The sequence below is a fragment of the Astyanax mexicanus genome, chromosome 4 (genome assembly GCF_023375975.1).
Source record: "Astyanax mexicanus isolate ESR-SI-001 chromosome 4, AstMex3_surface, whole genome shotgun sequence".
NCBI classification, from domain to species: Eukaryota; Metazoa; Chordata; class Actinopteri; order Characiformes; family Acestrorhamphidae; genus Astyanax; species Astyanax mexicanus.
Window position 1 is genome coordinate 744,901 of NC_064411.1, and position 18,201 is coordinate 763,101.

At 39.5% G+C, this 18,201-nt stretch overlaps 1 protein-coding gene across 14 annotated transcripts in view; it reads right to left on the reverse strand.

Annotated features, from left to right (window-relative positions):
- The window catches only part of LOC103036209 (G surface protein, allelic form 156-like), a 70,231-nt gene that overhangs the window by 49,115 nt on the left and 2,915 nt on the right, over nt 1-18,201 (reverse strand). For all 14 annotated transcript variants that reach the window (XM_049476532.1, XM_049476537.1, XM_049476535.1 and 11 more), the window contains exons 5-11: nt 16,698-16,967; nt 15,301-15,558; nt 11,047-11,316; nt 6,319-6,582; nt 3,915-4,175; nt 2,117-2,377; nt 959-1,219 (exon numbers count right to left, since the gene is read on the reverse strand). In XM_049476532.1, the coding sequence (XP_049332489.1) occupies nt 959-1,219; nt 2,117-2,377; nt 3,915-4,175; nt 6,319-6,582; nt 11,047-11,316; nt 15,301-15,558; nt 16,698-16,967 (1,845 nt within the window). The remainder of the gene's footprint in view (nt 1-958; nt 1,220-2,116; nt 2,378-3,914; nt 4,176-6,318; nt 6,583-11,046; nt 11,317-15,300; nt 15,559-16,697; nt 16,968-18,201) is intronic.

The window sequence follows — 18,201 nt, forward strand, 5'->3', positions numbered from 1 at the left end:
AGGCACTTTCTCCCTCTCTCCCTCAGTGCTCTGAAGCACTTCTCTACAACTTCTCCCGTGCTCCACAGTGCGCATGCGCAATTCATGTTTGATTCAAATTAAAAATATTACATCCTTATCTCTTTTCTTCGAGTATGATTTCAGTGGAACCAAAACATTTGGTTTATTTCCTTCAGAATTGTAATTAATTTAGTCTGAATCAAAATTGACACATCAAAATTCAAAAAGGTTGTGTTCAATCATATTTATTAGCTTGAATGAACAGCTCCATGCTTCACTTTTTACAGTGTAATAGGTTTAGTCAAAATGTAGGCATTCAGTTATTCTTAGTTTTAGTCCAATTTTAGTTGATGAAAACAAACATCCTTTTAGTGTAGTTTAAGCCATTTAATTTTTTTAAATATTTAGATTTGTTTGTCATGCGTTTTTACGGTTTTACCATTTTAATTGTCTTATTATTGTCTTGTAAAGACACCAATATCTGTGCATGCATCTACACAGATTATACTCCTCTGAAACAATATGAAGAGACCACTTCAGTTTCTAAATCAGTTGCTCTGATTTTGCTTTGAGTCAAATGAACACTAGTTTTTAGACCTCAAATAATGCAAAGAAAACAAACTTTCATATTCATAAAGTTTTAAGAAAAGTTTAGAAATCAATATTTGGTGGAATAATCCTGGTTGGTTTTTAATCACAGTTTTAATTTCATGCATCTTGGCATCATGTTCTCCTCCACCAGTCTTACACACTGCTTTTGGATAACTTTATGCTGCTTTACTCCTGGTGCAAAAATTCAAGCCGTTCAGTTTGGTGGTTTGATGGTTTGTGATCATCTGTCTTCCTCTTGATTATATTGTAGAGGTTTTTAACTTGGTAAACTTGTGTATAGGTGTGTGTGTAGGTGTGTAGGTGTGTAGGTATGTGTGTGTGTGTGTGTGTGTGTGTGTGTGTTTACCTTGCTCCACTGTAATGAGTTGACTGGGAGGAGACTGGCAGGTCCCTCGAGCAGCCAGAACCGCCACACTGTAGACTTTCCCACAATCCAGCTGTCCCACGTTACAGTGGGTATCAGAGGTGTTACAGTAGACCTGAGCCCCTGATCCGGACCACACTGCAGCCGTGTAGTTCACACCTCCTGCAGAACTGTTCCACCCCACTGACATCACACCTGTCGAACAGTTCACCACGCCCACCACCTGCTGTGGGGCACAGGGCACTACAGCACAGAACACAAAAAAAGTACTTTATTTCAGTAACTCATATTCAAAATGTGAAACTCATATATTATATAGATGTATTAAACACACAGTGATCTAGTTTATTTCTTTTATTGTTGATGATTATGTCTTAGCAAATATAAAATATTATATAAAACCGATAGGTACTTTTGGCAGTGATTGCAGTGTGGGCAGTGTGCCAAGTCCTGCTGGAAAATGAAATCCGCACCTCCATAAAAGTTGCCAGTAGCAGAGGGAAGCTGGAAGATATGAAGTGCTGTAAGATTTTGTGGGAAAACACTGAAACACTGCACTGACTTTAGACTTGATAATAAAACACAGTGGATCAACACCAGCAGATGACAGACATGACTCTCCATTAAACCATCACTGATCATCAGTACATTTTACATTTCATTTAAAGGAAATCAAAAGGAAGCAGAAGGTCTATGTCCAAACTGCTTGAGGTCTAGTGTGAAGTTTCTACAATCAGTGATGGTTTGGAGAGTCATGTCTGTCATCTGCTGGTGTTGATCCACTGTGTTTTATTATCAAGTCTAAAGTCAGTGCAGTTTGGTTTTCCCACAAAATCTTACAGCACTTCATTCTTTCCTTTGCTGAAGACTTTTACGGAGGTGCAGATTTCATTTTCCAGCAGGATCTATCTATCATAATATTCTGATTTCCTGAGACACTGATTTTTGTGTTTTCACTGGCTGTGAGCTTCATAATCATCAACGATAAAATAAATAAACACTTAAAATAGATCACTCTGTGTTTAATACATCTATATAATATACGAGTTTCACTCTTTTGAACTGAATTACTGAAATAAAGTAACTTTTCAATGATGTTCTATTATTTTTTAGATGCACTAATGTATAAGTGTTATTAACCTGACGGCATCATGACGGATGTGGACGGCAGGCTGTTGCACTGCGTGAGGTTCTGCAGGACGGTAATGTTGTAGGTCTGTCCACAGCGCAGGTTGGGGACGCTGCAGTTATTACTGCTGGTGCTGCAGTTCAGCACGCCTCCGTCACCATCGGCCAGCAGGGCGGTGTACGAGCCGCCGGCCTGCTGACCCAGCCAGTGCACTGTAGCCGTGTTCAGCTGACAGTCCATCTGAGCCTGAACACTCACCGGAGCACACGGAGCTGCACGAGGAAGAAGAGATAGACTTTATTTATTAGAGGAAGCTGCTGTCAGTTTACTGCACTCAAGCTGAGCTCAAAGTGCAAAATACAATAAGTTACTGTAGCCTACAGAGCCTCTAGATCAGGGGTGTCCAAACTTTTTATATAGAAATATAGAAATCCGCACTCTCTCCACTTTTAGACTCTGTGGCCCATTTTTCTGCACTAGAAATGCGCACTCTCTCCGCTTTTAGACTCTTTGCCCCGTTTTTCTACGCTAGAAATGCGCACTCTCTCTGCTTTTAGACTCTTTGCCCTGTTTTTCTGCGCTAGAAATGCACACCCTCTCCGCTTTTAGACTCTTTGCCCTGTTTTGCTGCGCTAGAAATGCGCACTCTCTCCGCTTTTAGACTCTTTGCCCCGTTTTTCTGCGCTAGAAATGCGCACTCTCTCCGCTTTTAGACTCTTTGCCCCGTTTTTCTGCGCTAGAAATGCGCACTCTCTCCGCTTTTAGACTCTTTGGCCTGTTTTTCTGCGCTAGAAATGCGCACCCTCTCCGCTTTTAGACTCTTTGGCCTGTTTTTCTGAGCTAGAAATGCGCACTCTCTCCGCTTTTAGACTCTTTGGCCCATTTTTCTGCACTAGAAATGCGCACTCTCTCCGCTTTTAGACTCTTTGCCCCGTTTTTCTACGCTAGAAATGCGCACCCTCTCCGCTTTTAGACTCTTTGCCCTGTTTTGCTGCGCTAGAAATGCGCACTCTCTCCGCTTTTAGACTCTTTGCCCCATTTTTCTGCGCTAGAAATGCGCACTCTCTCCGCTTTTAGACTCTTTGGCCCATTTTTCTGCACTAGAAATGCACACTCTCTCCGCTTTTAGACTCTTTGCCCCGTTTTTCTATGCTAGAAATGCGCACTCTCTCCGCTTTTAGACTCTTTGCCCTGTTTTTCTGCGCTAGAAATGCACACCCTCTCCGCTTTTAGACTCTTTGCCCTGTTTTGCTGCGCTAGAAATGCGCACTCTCTCCGCTTTTAGACTCTTTGGCCTGTTTTTCTGCGCTAGAAATGCGCCCTCTCCGCTTTTAGACTCTTTTGCCTGTTTTTCTGCGCTAGAAATGCGCCCTCTCCGCTTTTAGACTCTTTGGCCCGTTTTTCTGTGCTAGAAATGCGCACTCTCTCCACTTTTAGACTCTTTGGCCCGTTTATGTGCGCTACAACTTAGCACCCTCTCCGCTTTTAGACTCTTTGGCCTGTTTTTCTGCGCTAGAAATGCGCCCTCTCCGCTTTTAAACTCTTTGGCCTGTTTTCTGACACCTAGCGTTCAAACTTTGAATCTCACATTATAAAAACCTGCTTAACAGCGGGCCAACTTTCATTCTATTTCTAAAATACCTCGTAGTTACCTAGTAGTTTGGACACCCCTGCCTTAGTGGTTCTGTAGTAGCCTGGCAACATCAGCATGTGAGAACACCACAAAAGAGAGGATCTGAAGTGTGGGGACGTTCAAGAAACTTCAAGGGGTTCTAAAACACCACCTTGGTCATTAAAACAGAAACCCACCAGTTTGAGCATAGAAGTGCTGGCTGTCAGAGCTGTTACAGATGAAGTTGGTTGACATGACGAAGACCTCGTATGTTTGTCCACACTGCAGATCTTTGATCTCACACCACGTGTCCTTGGTGTAACAGGAGCGGATCGAACTGTCAGGAAGGACAGCTTTGGCCGTGTAGAGGAAGGCGTTGTTGCTGGTCATCCAGCTGAGAGTGACCGAGAAGGAACCACAGGTGTCTGACACAGAAACCTGCTGAGGAACACAAGGGACTGGAGAGACAGAGACAGAGACAGTGAGACAGGGAGACAGACAGAGAGATGGAGAGAGAGACAAAGAGAGACAGTCCTCAGGCCAAATAGAATTATGAAGAAATGCTACAAATAAGAATAGTTAAATTATGTTTTCAAATTAATATAGACATATTTGAGTAGCCAATATTATCTCCAGATCTTTTTAGGTGAATTAAGGTACACAAAATATAAAAATTGCACTACACAATCTAATTGGACAACAAACAGATTTTTGCTTTGCAACCAGCCAATAATATCACAGAATTACTAAAGACATGACTAAAACATCCTGCAAAATCCAAACCTCACGATGTAGCTTTTTTTCTAACTTTGAGTCATATGATCATATTTTGGCATAGGAACCAAGGGTGATCAGAAATCAGAAATATGTGGATTTGTGACGTTTCTTTTTCCTTGTTTCTTACAAGTCAGTGTAGCTTAGAACAGTATCTCGGGTATTTCCTTTTTCTAAGTAAAATTAAAGCCAAGAAGAAGAAGACTTGGGTGTGCGCTCCTGAGAGGGGGTGCTTTTTCTGGCGGGGGTGCTGAATTCTGCACAACAGCAGTCTGATTTCACTTATGAACAGACTGGGACATCCCAGAATACTCCAGTTAAGATCACATGCACTGAGAAATCTGATAACTGAGCTGAAATCCGTCAGATATAAAGTCCTTATTCTGATCCAAGAAATGGAAGTATGCTGTTTCCATGACTACCTAAATACTATTGGAACTGCAGTAATCTGATTATCTAGATCAGGGGTGTCCAAACTTTTTTTGTTGGGGGCCAGAAGGAGAAATATATTTGGAGTCACGAACCACAGACTCTATAATAAAACAAATAATAAAATATACTACTTTAAATAATAAATTTTTCCTGATTACTTTCCATTACACACCATTTTACTGGACTTACTATCTTTATCTTTGACAGTGTTGTGTAAACTAAGATTTTTCAAATTGATGTTTAATTTCATGATGTCTCTTAATATTAAACTCCTTAATTACGGCAACTTTTAGACTCTTTTGCCCGTTTTTCTGCGCTAGAAATGCGCACTCTCTCCGCTTTTAGACTCTTTGTCCTGTTTTTCTGCGCTAGAAATGCGCACTCTCTCCGCTTTTGGACTCTCTGGCCCGTTTTTCTGCGCTAGAAATGCACACCCTCTCTGCTTTCAGACTGTTTGGCCCGTTTTTCTGCGCTAGAAATGCGCACTCACTCTGCTTTTAGACTCTTTGCCCTGTTTTTCTGCGCTAGAAATGCACACCCTCTCCGCTTTTAGACTCTTTGCCCTGTTTTTCTGCGCTAGAAATGCGCACTCTCTCCGCTTTTAGACTCTTTGGCCCTGTTTTTCTGCGCTAGAAATGCGCACTCTCTCCGCTTCTAGACTCTTTGGCCCTGTTTTTCTGCGCTAGAAATGCGCACTCTCTCCGCTTTTAGACTCTTTGCCCTGTTTTTCTGCACTAGAAATGCACACCCTCTCTGCTTTCAGACTGTTTGGCCCGTTTTTCTGCGCTAGAAATGCGCACTCTCTCTGCTTTTAGACTCTTTGCCCTGTTTTTCTGCGCTAGAAATGCACACCCTCTCCGCTTTTAGACTCTTTGCCCTGTTTTTCTGCGCTAGAAATGCGCACCCTCTCCGCTTTTAGACTCTTTGGCCCGTTTTTCTGCGCTAGAAATGCGCACTCTCTCCGCTTTTAGACTCTTTGCCCTGTTTTTCTGCGCTAGAAAAGCGCACTCTCTCCGCTTTTAGACTCTTTGCCCTGTTTTTCTGCGCTAGAAATGCGCACCCTCTCCGCTTTTAGACTCTTTGGCCCTGTTTTTCTGCGCTAGAAATGCGCACCCTCTCTGTTTTTAGACTCTTTGGCCCGTTTTTCTGCGCTAGAAATGCGCACTCTCTCCGTTTTTAGACTCTTTGGTCCGTTTCTGACACCTAGCATTCAAACTTTGAATCTCACATTATAAAAACCTGCTAAACAGCGGGCCAGCTTTCATTCTATTTCTAAAATACCTCGCGGGCCTCTCCAAAAAAGGAGACGGGCCGCAAATGTCCCGCGGGCCGTAGTTTGGACACCCCTGATATAGGTGAATATAAACACTCTCTTTCTCTCTTTCTGTGACTCACCTGTTTCTGCCACCTCTGCCAGCATGATGTCGGTGGCGCACCTGTTGTTGTAGGCTGTGATCCACACACTCAGGCTCTGGCCACACTTCACATTGGTCATCGCACAGCTTGTGCCATTGGACGTGCAGTTGTAGGAGTCATCATGGTTCCCGTGAGCCTCCACAAAATATCTGAGGGCTCCAGGGGCCGGGTCCCATCTGGTGATTAATGTGTCTGATAGACAGTCCATTGCTGAGGTGGTAACACTCTGGGGTAAACAGGGGGCTGGGCGGGACAGGGAGATCGGCAAGATTAAACACAGGTAATCTGTCCAAAATACTGTGCCAGTGCTTAACAATAACTCGGCCTTGTACCTGCGTTAATAATCAATAATTAAATTAATCAACAGACTATCACATGTGCTAATTAAGCAATAGAACACGAGAGGGAGTGTGTTATCACCAATAACATCACGGCTGTGATCCGGTCGTAGATCGTCAGTCATCAGTTTCTTTTTTTACAAAACGAATAAAGAAAATAAATCAAAGAACTTTAAGAAATTAAGAATGAATATGCTTTAATATGGACTGAGCCTTCCGCCAAAAAGTAGTTCCACCACAACTGTAACAGAACTGAAACGTAACTACAAAACGGTGTATGGTTCATACAGACTAACACCACGAAAGTTAGCTTGAAATCTAAATTGTGAATAAGTGAAGATGGTAACGTTAGAAGGGTGAAATAACGCTAATACTCTCCTCTCCTGCTCCGTGGAGTCGTCTTCAGGTGAACGCTGCGCATTTTTTGAGCATTTCTGCTTGTTTTGCTGGGTGGTGTTAGTGGTTTTAGCTAGCCGGCTGGACTGCGGTTAGCTTAGCATAGCTTGCTTTTGCTTGCTTTTGACCTCTTATCTGTGATAACTACTAGCATTTACTTGACCTCTTATCTGTGCTAACTACTAGCATTTACTTGACCTCTTACCTGTGCTAACAACTAGCGTTTACCTCACCTCTTACCTGTGCTAACAACTAGCCTTTACTTCACCTCTTACCTGTGCTAACAACTAGCGTTTACCTCACCTCTTACCTGTGCTAAAACCTAGCGTTTACCTGACCTCTTACCTGTGCTAACTACTAGCATTTACTTGACCTCTTATCTGTGCTAACAACTAGCATTTACTTGACCTCTTATCTGTGCTAACTACTAGCATTTACTTGACCTCTTACCTGTGCTAACAACTAGTGTTTACCTCACCTCTTACCTGTGCTAACAACTAGCATTTACTTCAACTCTTACCTGTGCTGACAACTAGCCTTTACTTGACCTCTTATCTGTGATAACTACTAGCATTTACTTCACCTCTTATCTGTGCTAACTACTAGCATTTACTTGACCTCTTACCTGTGCTAACTACTAGCATTTACTTGACCTCTTATCTGTGCTAACAACTAGCATTTACTTGACCTCTTATCTGTGCTAACTACTAGCATTTACTTGACCTCTTACCTGTGCTAACAACTAGTGTTTACCTCACCTCTTACCTGTGCTAACAACTAGCATTTACTTCAACTCTTACCTGTGCTGACAACTAGCCTTTACTTGACCTCTTATCTGTGATAACTACTAGCATTTACTTCACCTCTTATCTGTGCTAACTACTAGCATTAACTTGACCTCTTATCTGTGCTAACAACTAGCATTTACTTGACCTCTTATCTGTGCTAACTACTAGCATTTACTTCACCTCTTATCTGTGCTAACTACTAGCATTAACTTGACCTCTTACCTGTGCTAACAACTAGCGTTTACCTGACCTCTTACCTGTGCTAACTACTAGCATTTACTTGACCTCTTATCTGTGCTAACAACTAGCATTTACTTGACCTCTTATCTGTGCTAACTTGACACTCTTACCTGTGCTGACAACTAGCCTTTACTTGACCTCTTATCTGTGATAACTACTAGCATTTACTTCACCTCTTATCTGTGCTAACTACTAGCATTAACTTGACCTCTTATCTGTGCTAACTACTAGCATTTACTTGACCTCTTACCTGTGCTAACAACTAGTGTTTACCTCACCTCTTACCTGTGCTAACAACTAGCATTTACTTCAACTCTTACCTGTGCTGACAACTAGCCTTTACTTGACCTCTTATCTGTGATAACTACTAGCATTTACTTCACCTCTTATCTGTGCTAACTACTAGCATTAACTTGACCTCTTATCTGTGCTAACAACTAGCATTTACTTGACCTCTTATCTGTGCTAACTACTAGCATTTACTTCACCTCTTATCTGTGCTAACTACTAGCATTAACTTGACCTCTTACCTGTGCTAACAACTAGCGTTTACCTCACCTCTTACCTGTGCTAACAACTAGCATTTACTTCAACTCTTACCTGTGCTGACAACTAGCCTTTACTTGACCTCTTATCTGTGATAACTACTAGCATTTACTTCACCTCTTATCTGTGCTAACTACTAGCATTAACTTGACCTCTTATCTGTGCTAACTACTAGCATTTACTTGACCTCTTATCTGTGCTAACTACTAGCATTTACTTGACCTCTTATCTGTGCTAACTACTAGCATTTACTTGACCTCTTACCTGTGCTAACAACTAGCGTTTACCTCACCTCTTACCTGTGCTAACAACTAGCGTTTACCTCACTTCTTACCTGTGCCAACAACTAGCGTTTACCTCACCTCTTATCTGTGCTAACAACTAGCATTTACCTCACCTCTTACCTGTGCTAACAACTAGCGTTTACCTCACCTCTTACCTGTGCTAACAACTAGCGTTTACCTCACCTCTTACCTGTGCTAACAACTAGCATTTACCTCAACTCTTACCTGTGCTAACCACTAGCATTTACTTCACCTCTTACCTGTGCTAACAACTAGTGTTTACCTCACCTCTTACCTGTGCTAACAACTAGCATTTACTTCAACTCTTACCTGTGCTGACAACTAGCCTTTACTTGACCTCTTATCTGTGATAACTACTAGCATTTACTTCACCTCTTATCTGTGCTAACTACTAGCATTAACTTGACCTCTTATCTGTGCTAACAACTAGCATTTACTTGACCTCTTATCTGTGCTAACTACTAGCATTTACTTCACCTCTTATCTGTGCTAACTACTAGCATTAACTTGACCTCTTACCTGTGCTAACAACTAGCGTTTACCTCACCTCTTACCTGTGCTAACAACTAGCATTTACTTCAACTCTTACCTGTGCTGACAACTAGCCTTTACTTGACCTCTTATCTGTGATAACTACTAGCATTTACTTCACCTCTTATCTGTGCTAACTACTAGCATTAACTTGACCTCTTATCTGTGCTAACTACTAGCATTAACTTGACCTCTTATCTGTGCTAACTACTAGCATTTACTTGACCTCTTATCTGTGCTAACTACTAGCACTTACTTGACCTCTTACCTGTGCTAACAACTAGCGTTTACCTCACCTCTTACCTGTGCTAACAACTAGCGTTTACCTCACTTCTTACCTGTGCCAACAACTAGCGTTTACCTCACCTCTTATCTGTGCTAACAACTAGCATTTACCTCACCTCTTACCTGTGCTAACAACTAGCATTTACCTCACCTCTTACCTGTGCTAACAACTAGCGTTTACCTCACCTCTTACCTGTGCTAACAACTAGCATTTACCTCAACTCTTACCTGTGCTAACCACTAGCATTTACTTCACCTCTTACCTGTGCTAAGAACTAGTGTTTACCTCACCTCTTACCTGTGCTAACTACTAGCACTTACTTGACCTCTTACCTGTGCTAACAACTAGCGTTTACCTCACCTCTTACCTGTGCTAACAACTAGCGTTTACCTCACTTCTTACCTGTGCCAACAACTAGCGTTTACCTCACCTCTTATCTGTGCTAACAACTAGCATTTACCTCACCTCTTACCTGTGCTAACAACTAGCATTTACCTCACCTCTTACCTGTGCTAACAACTAGCGTTTACCTCACCTCTTACCTGTGCTAACAACTAGCATTTACCTCAACTCTTACCTGTGCTAACCACTAGCATTTACTTCACCTCTTACCTGTGCTAAGAACTAGTGTTTACCTCACCTCTTACCTGTGCTAACAATTAGCGTTTACCTCACCTCTTACCTGTGCTAACAACTAGCGTTTACCTGACCTCTTACCTGTGCTAACAACTAGCGTTTACCTCACCTCTCACCTGTGCTAACAACTAGCATTTACTTCACCTCTCACCTGTGCTAACAACTAGCATTTACCTCACCTCTTACCTGTGCTAACTACTAGCGTTTACCTGACCTCTTACCTGTGCTAACTACTAGCATTTACTTGACCTCTTATCTGTGCTAACTACTAGCATTTACTTGACCTCTTATCTGTGCTAACTACTAGCGTTTACCTCACCTCTTACCTGTGCTAACAACTAGCGTTTACCTCACCTCTTACCTGTGCTAACAACTAACGTTTACTTCACCTCTTACCTGTGCTAACAACTAGCGTTTACCTGACCTCTTACCTGTGCTAACTACTAGCATTTACTTGACCTCTTATCTGTGCTAACTACTAGCATTTACTTGACCTCTTATCTGTGCTAACTACTAGCGTTTACCTCACCTCTTACCTGTGCTAACAACTAGCGTTTACCTCACCTCTTACCTGTGCTAACAACTAACGTTTACTTCACCTCTTACCTGTGCTAACAACTAGCGTTTACCTCACCTCTTACCTGTGCTAATGGTTACTGGCGCAGTGGAGCCGCTGCTGCAGCTGTCGGTTCCGGCGTACACGGAGGTCACAGTGAAGTTGTAGCTGCGTCCGCATTCCGTCTGCGTGAAGTAACAGGAATTGTACAGAGTCAGGCACTCGCTCGTCACTCCGTCCGCGTCCACAGACATGGCGATGTAATAGGCCGTGTTGTTGGTGGCATTCCAGGAGAAAATGACCACATTGCTTAAGCACTCGTGGTAAACCTCCGGGTTCTTGGGAGGACAGGGAGCTGCATGTGTTGGTGAAAGAGAATAGAGGTGGGGGGGGGAGAGAAAGAAATGGAAATTATGTTTTTTAGCTGACACTCTAGGATTCTTCCTCACCTCATTGATCATTTTGCATGTGCTGTGCTCTTACAGTCATCCTTACAGGACTTTACCACGCCTAGGGAGAGTAGCAACAACAGTGCTGAACTTTCTCCATTTGTGGACCGTCTGTCTCAACATTAAAAACTTGAACATCAAGGCTATTAGAGATACTATTTGGTAACAGTAGCCAATGGGAAAGGTGAAGATTTAACTCATCAGGGTGGCATTTTTTAGGACACTTTAAGACCTGATTCAAGCCCCAAACCTTCAATGGCTTTTGGTTAATTATATGAACTTAAATGCTCTTTTCACACTTTAGAATTCACCCTCACTAGAGTACATTTTAGTTGTTGTATCATAATTACTGGCGTCAATCAATCTAAAAGATGTCATCTGATTAATCACATCAATATTCTGAAATTAACTGCGATTAATCACACTTGTTCCTCTTAAGATGCAAGTTTTTATAGTGGATATTTAAATGTAAAAAAAAGAATGAATGTAAGAAATGTAAAATGCAGTTATATTTATATTAGTGGTGTAAATTAAAGTACTAGTATATACTTGTATGTTTGAGGGTAAATAAAGCCAATAGAAGAAAGTAGAAGTAGAAGAAACTTTTTTTTTTTTACTTCATCATAAACATCTTAGCTTGTTTGTAAGGATTTCTGAATTAGAAATTAATTTGCTGTGTATAAAAGAGCATTTTCACACTTGTAGTTCTCCGTTTGGTTTGGTTTCACACAGGCATAAACCTAAACGCACCCAAATGTGCGCCAATAAAGCACATGAGCACATGGTCTCCTGTGATTGGTCAGAGCAGAGATTGTCTGGCACGTGTAGTATATTATCTAACTAATATTAAAACCCGTTTACTATGAAAAAGAAGTACATTTGATAGCAGAGAAAGCAAAAAAAAAAACTTAAAATACTTAATATAGTTTGTCACTTTCATTTCCTGTTAAAAACAGGGGCTTTCTCTCTCGTTTCCTAGTTTTTGCTTAATTAAATTTACTAAGTCAACCACAATCAACCATGTTTTATACATTTGTAAATCCATTTTTAAAAAATTCATTGCGTCAACAAGAAAATAAAGTATCACTAAAAGTTCACTTACTGGGATTTTTAACCCTTGTGTGGTGTTCATATTTTTTGTTACTCGTTTACTTTGTTACTTTTACTATTTTACATTAAAATGCTTTACACATGCTCGCTTCACCTAAATTGTAAGCAATATAAAACAGCTTACATGGTTAATATTTACCCTTTACCTTTCTTATGTTACATTTCTTTTAAAAAGTGCTACTCTTTTTTTATTAGTTTTTGAATAAAATGTAAAAGAAAATGAATTAAACTCAAGATATGAGTAGAAAATTTGTTCAGTTTCAAATTTACAAATGAAGCAATGTTTATTAGCCCTTGGCTAATGTTAGAAAACATATTTTTTTAGTATTATTTGATGAAAAATGAAAATGAACACCACACAAGGGTTAAAAAGAGATTGACTGTTTTGCTGTTATTATACATTAAAAAAATTAATTGATGTGTTAAATCAGTTTATTCTCTTTATATAAAACCAACAGCCACTTTTTGAGACTCATCCTCAGCTCATCTCGTTATGATCTTGTCTCCTTTTATACAATGAAGTCTGGGTGTGTTCCTCTCATCCTACACCATGGGAGACGGTTCAGCCGCCCGCCCTCAGGCCTGGATCAGACCTCTTTCTCACAACATATGACACAACACTCACTGGGCTCCAGTAACCAGTGTTAACTCCGCGTGAGGAGGAGGAGGAGGAGGAGAAAAGGCTGCTTTTCAATAGTCGTGGGTGGGTGACCTCAGAGGGGTTTGAGGTTTAAAGAAAACAGGACCAGAGAAAGTGAGCGAAACAAAGGGAGGTCAAGAAAGAGTATCTACCTTAAAATATCAGGTACCGGCACAACAGCCTCACATCATCATCATCATCATCATCATCATTATTATCATTATTATTATTATCATTATCTTTTTAAAAGTATATTTTTCTAGAAACGAACAATGCTATGGTCACATTAAGACATGTTTTAGTTATTTTATAAGACTGACAATGATTTTAAGAATAATAATGCAATAACATCCTTTTATAGAAATTGTACATTTTCATTTTTATTTATTTTTATTTACTCATACTGTGGGAGATTTGCTTTTGTGGCAATTCAGCCAATCAGTAATAACATGATTGTTCTTATAGGAAAAAAAAAAAAAAACATCCACTAAAACACACTTTAATAAATTATTGCTTTTTCTCGCTCTGAATTAAAAACAGTTTATGTATATTTATATGTGATAAATAAAACAATGCAGATTAAAATTAGCCAGGTTAAAGTTTTCTTCGGTTGTATCAACTGGATGTCCTTCAAACATTCCTATTTTTATTTTTAAACCTCACTTGTGTCAGCGTTTTAATGTTTAGTTTTGGGTGTATAACAAAACAATTCACGGAGAAAGATATACAGACAGACGGCGCAACGAATAAGAGAGACAAACAGCGCGAGCGAAAGATAGAGACAGAGAGACAGAGACAGATGGTACATGTAAAAGAAAGTGAGACAGACAGCATGAGTGAAAGAGAGAGAGACAGATGGACGGCGTGAGCAAAAGAGAGAGAAACAATGAGACAGAGACAGACAGACAGACAGTGCAGGCAAAAGAGAGAGAGAGAGAGAGAGAGAGACAGAGAGACAGACAGACGGCACCAGCGAATACGAGAGTCCAAGCGCCTAACCCTGCGTTCCCACTATTATATTTATATTAATATAACTGTGTCTAAATGCAGCTGCCATCAGTTGGCATAGCAAAGTAAAAAAGGCCAATCTGATTGTAATCACATTTCAAACCACCTCCAAATGTGGTTTGGATGTGATTTATAGAGACCGGATTTAATGTGGTTTCTGGCTGTCCCCACTGTCAAAAATTCAATCTGAATTAGTGTCGTCAAAATTAAATATTCCAAACTTTCCTAAACAAAGAGAACATTTTATTTCACAGTAGGAGACTTTTTTGAACCAGTATGGATTTTTACCATACCCCCATACCACTAGAGGCACTGCAGAGCGCTGTGCAGAAGCACACAGTGTAAATCTGCGTCCCCAAAGAAGACACACAGCTTGCTAGATAACGCTAGCCAGTTAGCATAACAAACTAACATCCTGGAGTTAACGGTAGAATAGAAGTGAATACTGACTGGAAATGTGAAATTAATGTGCACACTGAACTGAATTTATTTGTGAACTGGAGAAAGAAGGGAACTGTGGCTAATTTTAATAATGTAATGCCTCTAATGGCTTGAGAAAAACATTTTAAATTGATACTAAATGTGTGTCTGACTTGTATAATAGAGCTGTTGAAAAATATATATTTTAAATACTTAAAGATTGAGTATTTTAGGTGCATTAATAGTGTTTATGTAACAATTTAAAAAGGCAGCCATGTTCAAGTTGTTGGCGTATCTCTTTTTAAGGTCTATTGTTTACATTTTTCAGCTGTTTTTCTGGTATCGAAGTCGGATTTCTTCATATATTGTGTAATTTTATGGGACAAAATAAAACCCAATAGTAATGAAAGCCTTAATTTAAAGCCTTAAATGTTTGATATTACATATAATCCTATATAAAAGCCCAGTCATGCAAAGCAAAATAAATAAAAAATATATATGATAAAATAAAAATACTGTGATATACATTTTGTTTAATACCTTCCAGCACTACTTCACAGTTACAAGCGGTTAAAAACAGGTAATTTATTTATTTTATAGAAAGAAAAAAAAAACAGGAAAATATTGTGAACAAAAAAAGTTTTTTTTTTTTGTTTGTTTGTTTGTTTTTAAAGTACAGAATGAATGTCTAAGAATCAGACCCGGTCCTCACCTGTCTCAAACGTGTAGCTGATGTTGGAGACGCTCTCGCATTCGGCGACGCTGGCGATCCGTACCGTGTACTGCTCACCGCATCCCAGTGCGCTGATCTGGCAGGACGTCCCGGCGGTCTGGCAGGACAGGGTCGTCCCGTCCCTGGCGGTGGCTACCGCACGGTACGACGTGGCTCCGGGTACAGAGTCCCAGCTTATAGTGGCCATAGCATTACTGCAGCTGTAGTCCGCAGATATAGATGTGACGGAAGTGATGGCTGAATAAAATAAAAGAAAATAAATTAAATTAAAGAATTTAATTCGATTTTATATTTGAGTGCATGGCATGACATGTACCACCAGCATACACGGCCCACGCCAACAGGCTCATGTGAGACTTTAATGTGTAGAGTGTGGGGCTCCGAGTGGGTTTGTATGTGTGCTTTTATTGGGAACCAGTTGGGATTTACAAATTAGCCCCATCATAAGAGCCCACCTTAATCTCACAGGGGTGCAGCCTGGGCCCCATGTGCAGAAAATCACCCCTCCTGGTCCCACCCACTCACCCTGACTGGGCATGGGCTTAAAAGCTGACATAATGAATTTGCATTATGCATTAAATTTTGATTTTTAATCAATTTTAAATATTTAATAGGTACATTTAATAGGTACATTTGATTTGTTTTTAGAAATTTGCTTTTAAAACAAATACATATAAAACATTAAACCTAAAATTTTCTGATATTTTAATTTCAGATCCAAACCTTTTTCATTTATTTTTTAATAAAATAAATCAAATAAATTTGATTTTATGGATATCTGATTATTATTATTTTTTAAATGTATTCTGAAATGTATTTTAAAAACAGGAATTTTAAAAGCCCTGTTAAAATTCCAATTTTAAATACAGTTTTTAAAAGTCAAATAAAAAAAAATTCTTTAAAAAGTTACTAAAACAATTATGGTATGCGGGAAAATACTGGGAAAAATGGGAATCTTAGACAAAAAACGAGGGGTTCATTCCTGGACTGATGTTGATTTTCTGTTTGAAATGATACCTCAATTCCTGTCTGCCTTAAAAAACAAAATTCTAGAGGTGGTCCAGCGGGTTAAACGCTGCCACCATGTACGGGAGGTCGTTGGTCCGAATCCCATTCATGCAGCTTGCCATCAGCTGCCGGAGCCCTGAGAGAGCACAGTTTCTCCTCATCACTCCAATGGCTGCATCTGTGAGCTGATGTATTTGAACTAAGTCGCTGCGCTTTCCTCCAAGCGCGCTGTGATGCTACTTGACAGTGCTGCATCAGCAACAGCTCAAAAAGATGTTTTTAATTTAAAATTTAATCTCTGACCTTCACTTGTGAGGTCAACATGGAACCTGTGGTGAAAACTTTGGGGTACCCGGAGCAGTACTCACGGCTGCTGGCGTAGGAGGCAGTGACGGGTTCTCCAGGCTGCAGGAACATGTTCATGGAGGAGACTCTGACGGTGTAGTTGGTGCACGGTTTGAGGTTGGGTATGTTCAGAGCGAGAGCAGAGGTGTTCCAGGCGAGGGGGGCGACTCCGATCCGGTTATTCTCCACCAGCGACACCTGATACAGAACCACACCTGAGACGCTCGGCCAGGTGACCCGAACCGCGCTGTTACTGACCATCGCCACGGTTACGGAAGCTGGAGGCGGAACCACTGCAAAGCAACAACACAGCAGGCAATCACAGAGTGCTTAGCAGTGATTTTATATATATTTTTTATATATATATATATATTTTCTCATAACTACGAGACACTTATTTAATAACAAGATTCTCGCTCTCAATTTCGAGGTACTTTCTCATTATTATGAGATACTTTCTAATAATTACAAGATACTCTCTATTACAAGATATAATTCTGAGATACCCTAACAATTACGAGACACTTATTTCATAAAAAAGGTACTTGCTTTTAATTACGAGATACTTTTTTTCATAATTACGAGATACTTTTTCATAATTACGAGATACTCACTCATAATTACGAGATACTTTCTCATAATTACAAGATACTTTCTCATAATTACGAGATACTCTCTCATAATTACGAGATACTTTCTCATAATTACAAGATACTTTCTCATAATTACAAGATACTTTCTCATAATTACAAGATACTATCTCATAATTACGAGATACTTTCTCATAATTACAAGATACTCTCTCATAATTGTGATGTACTTATACATAATTACAAAATACTTTTTCATAATTATGAGACATTTATTTCATTAGATGAAACTAGCTCTTAATTACGAGATACTTTCTCATAATTACGAGATACTTTCTCATAATTACAAGATACTTTCTCATAATTACGAGATACTTTCTCATAATTACAAGATACTCTCTCATAATTGTGATGTACTTATACATAATTACAAAATACTTTTTTTGTAATTATGAGACATTTATTTCATTAGATGAAACTTGCTCTTAATTACGAGATACTTTCTCATAATTACGATATACTTTCTCATAATTACAAGATACTTTCTCATAATTACAAGATACTTTCTCATAATTACGAGATACTTACTCATAATTACAAGATACTTTCTGATAGTTACAAGATACTTTCTCATAATTACGAGATACTCTCTCATAATTACAAGATACTTATACATAATTACCAGATCCTTTCTCATAATTACGAGATACTTTCTCATAATTATGAGATACTCTCTCATAATTATGATATACATAATTACAAAATACTTTTCATAATTACGAGACATTTATTTCATTAGATGAAACTTGCTCTTAATTACGAGATACTTTCTCTTGATTGAAACATACAATATTACTTGTACAAAATAGATTAAATAGCATTCATGTATTTTTATCTTGCTCTTTAAAGAAAGTGTCATTGCTCAGTATAAATTAAC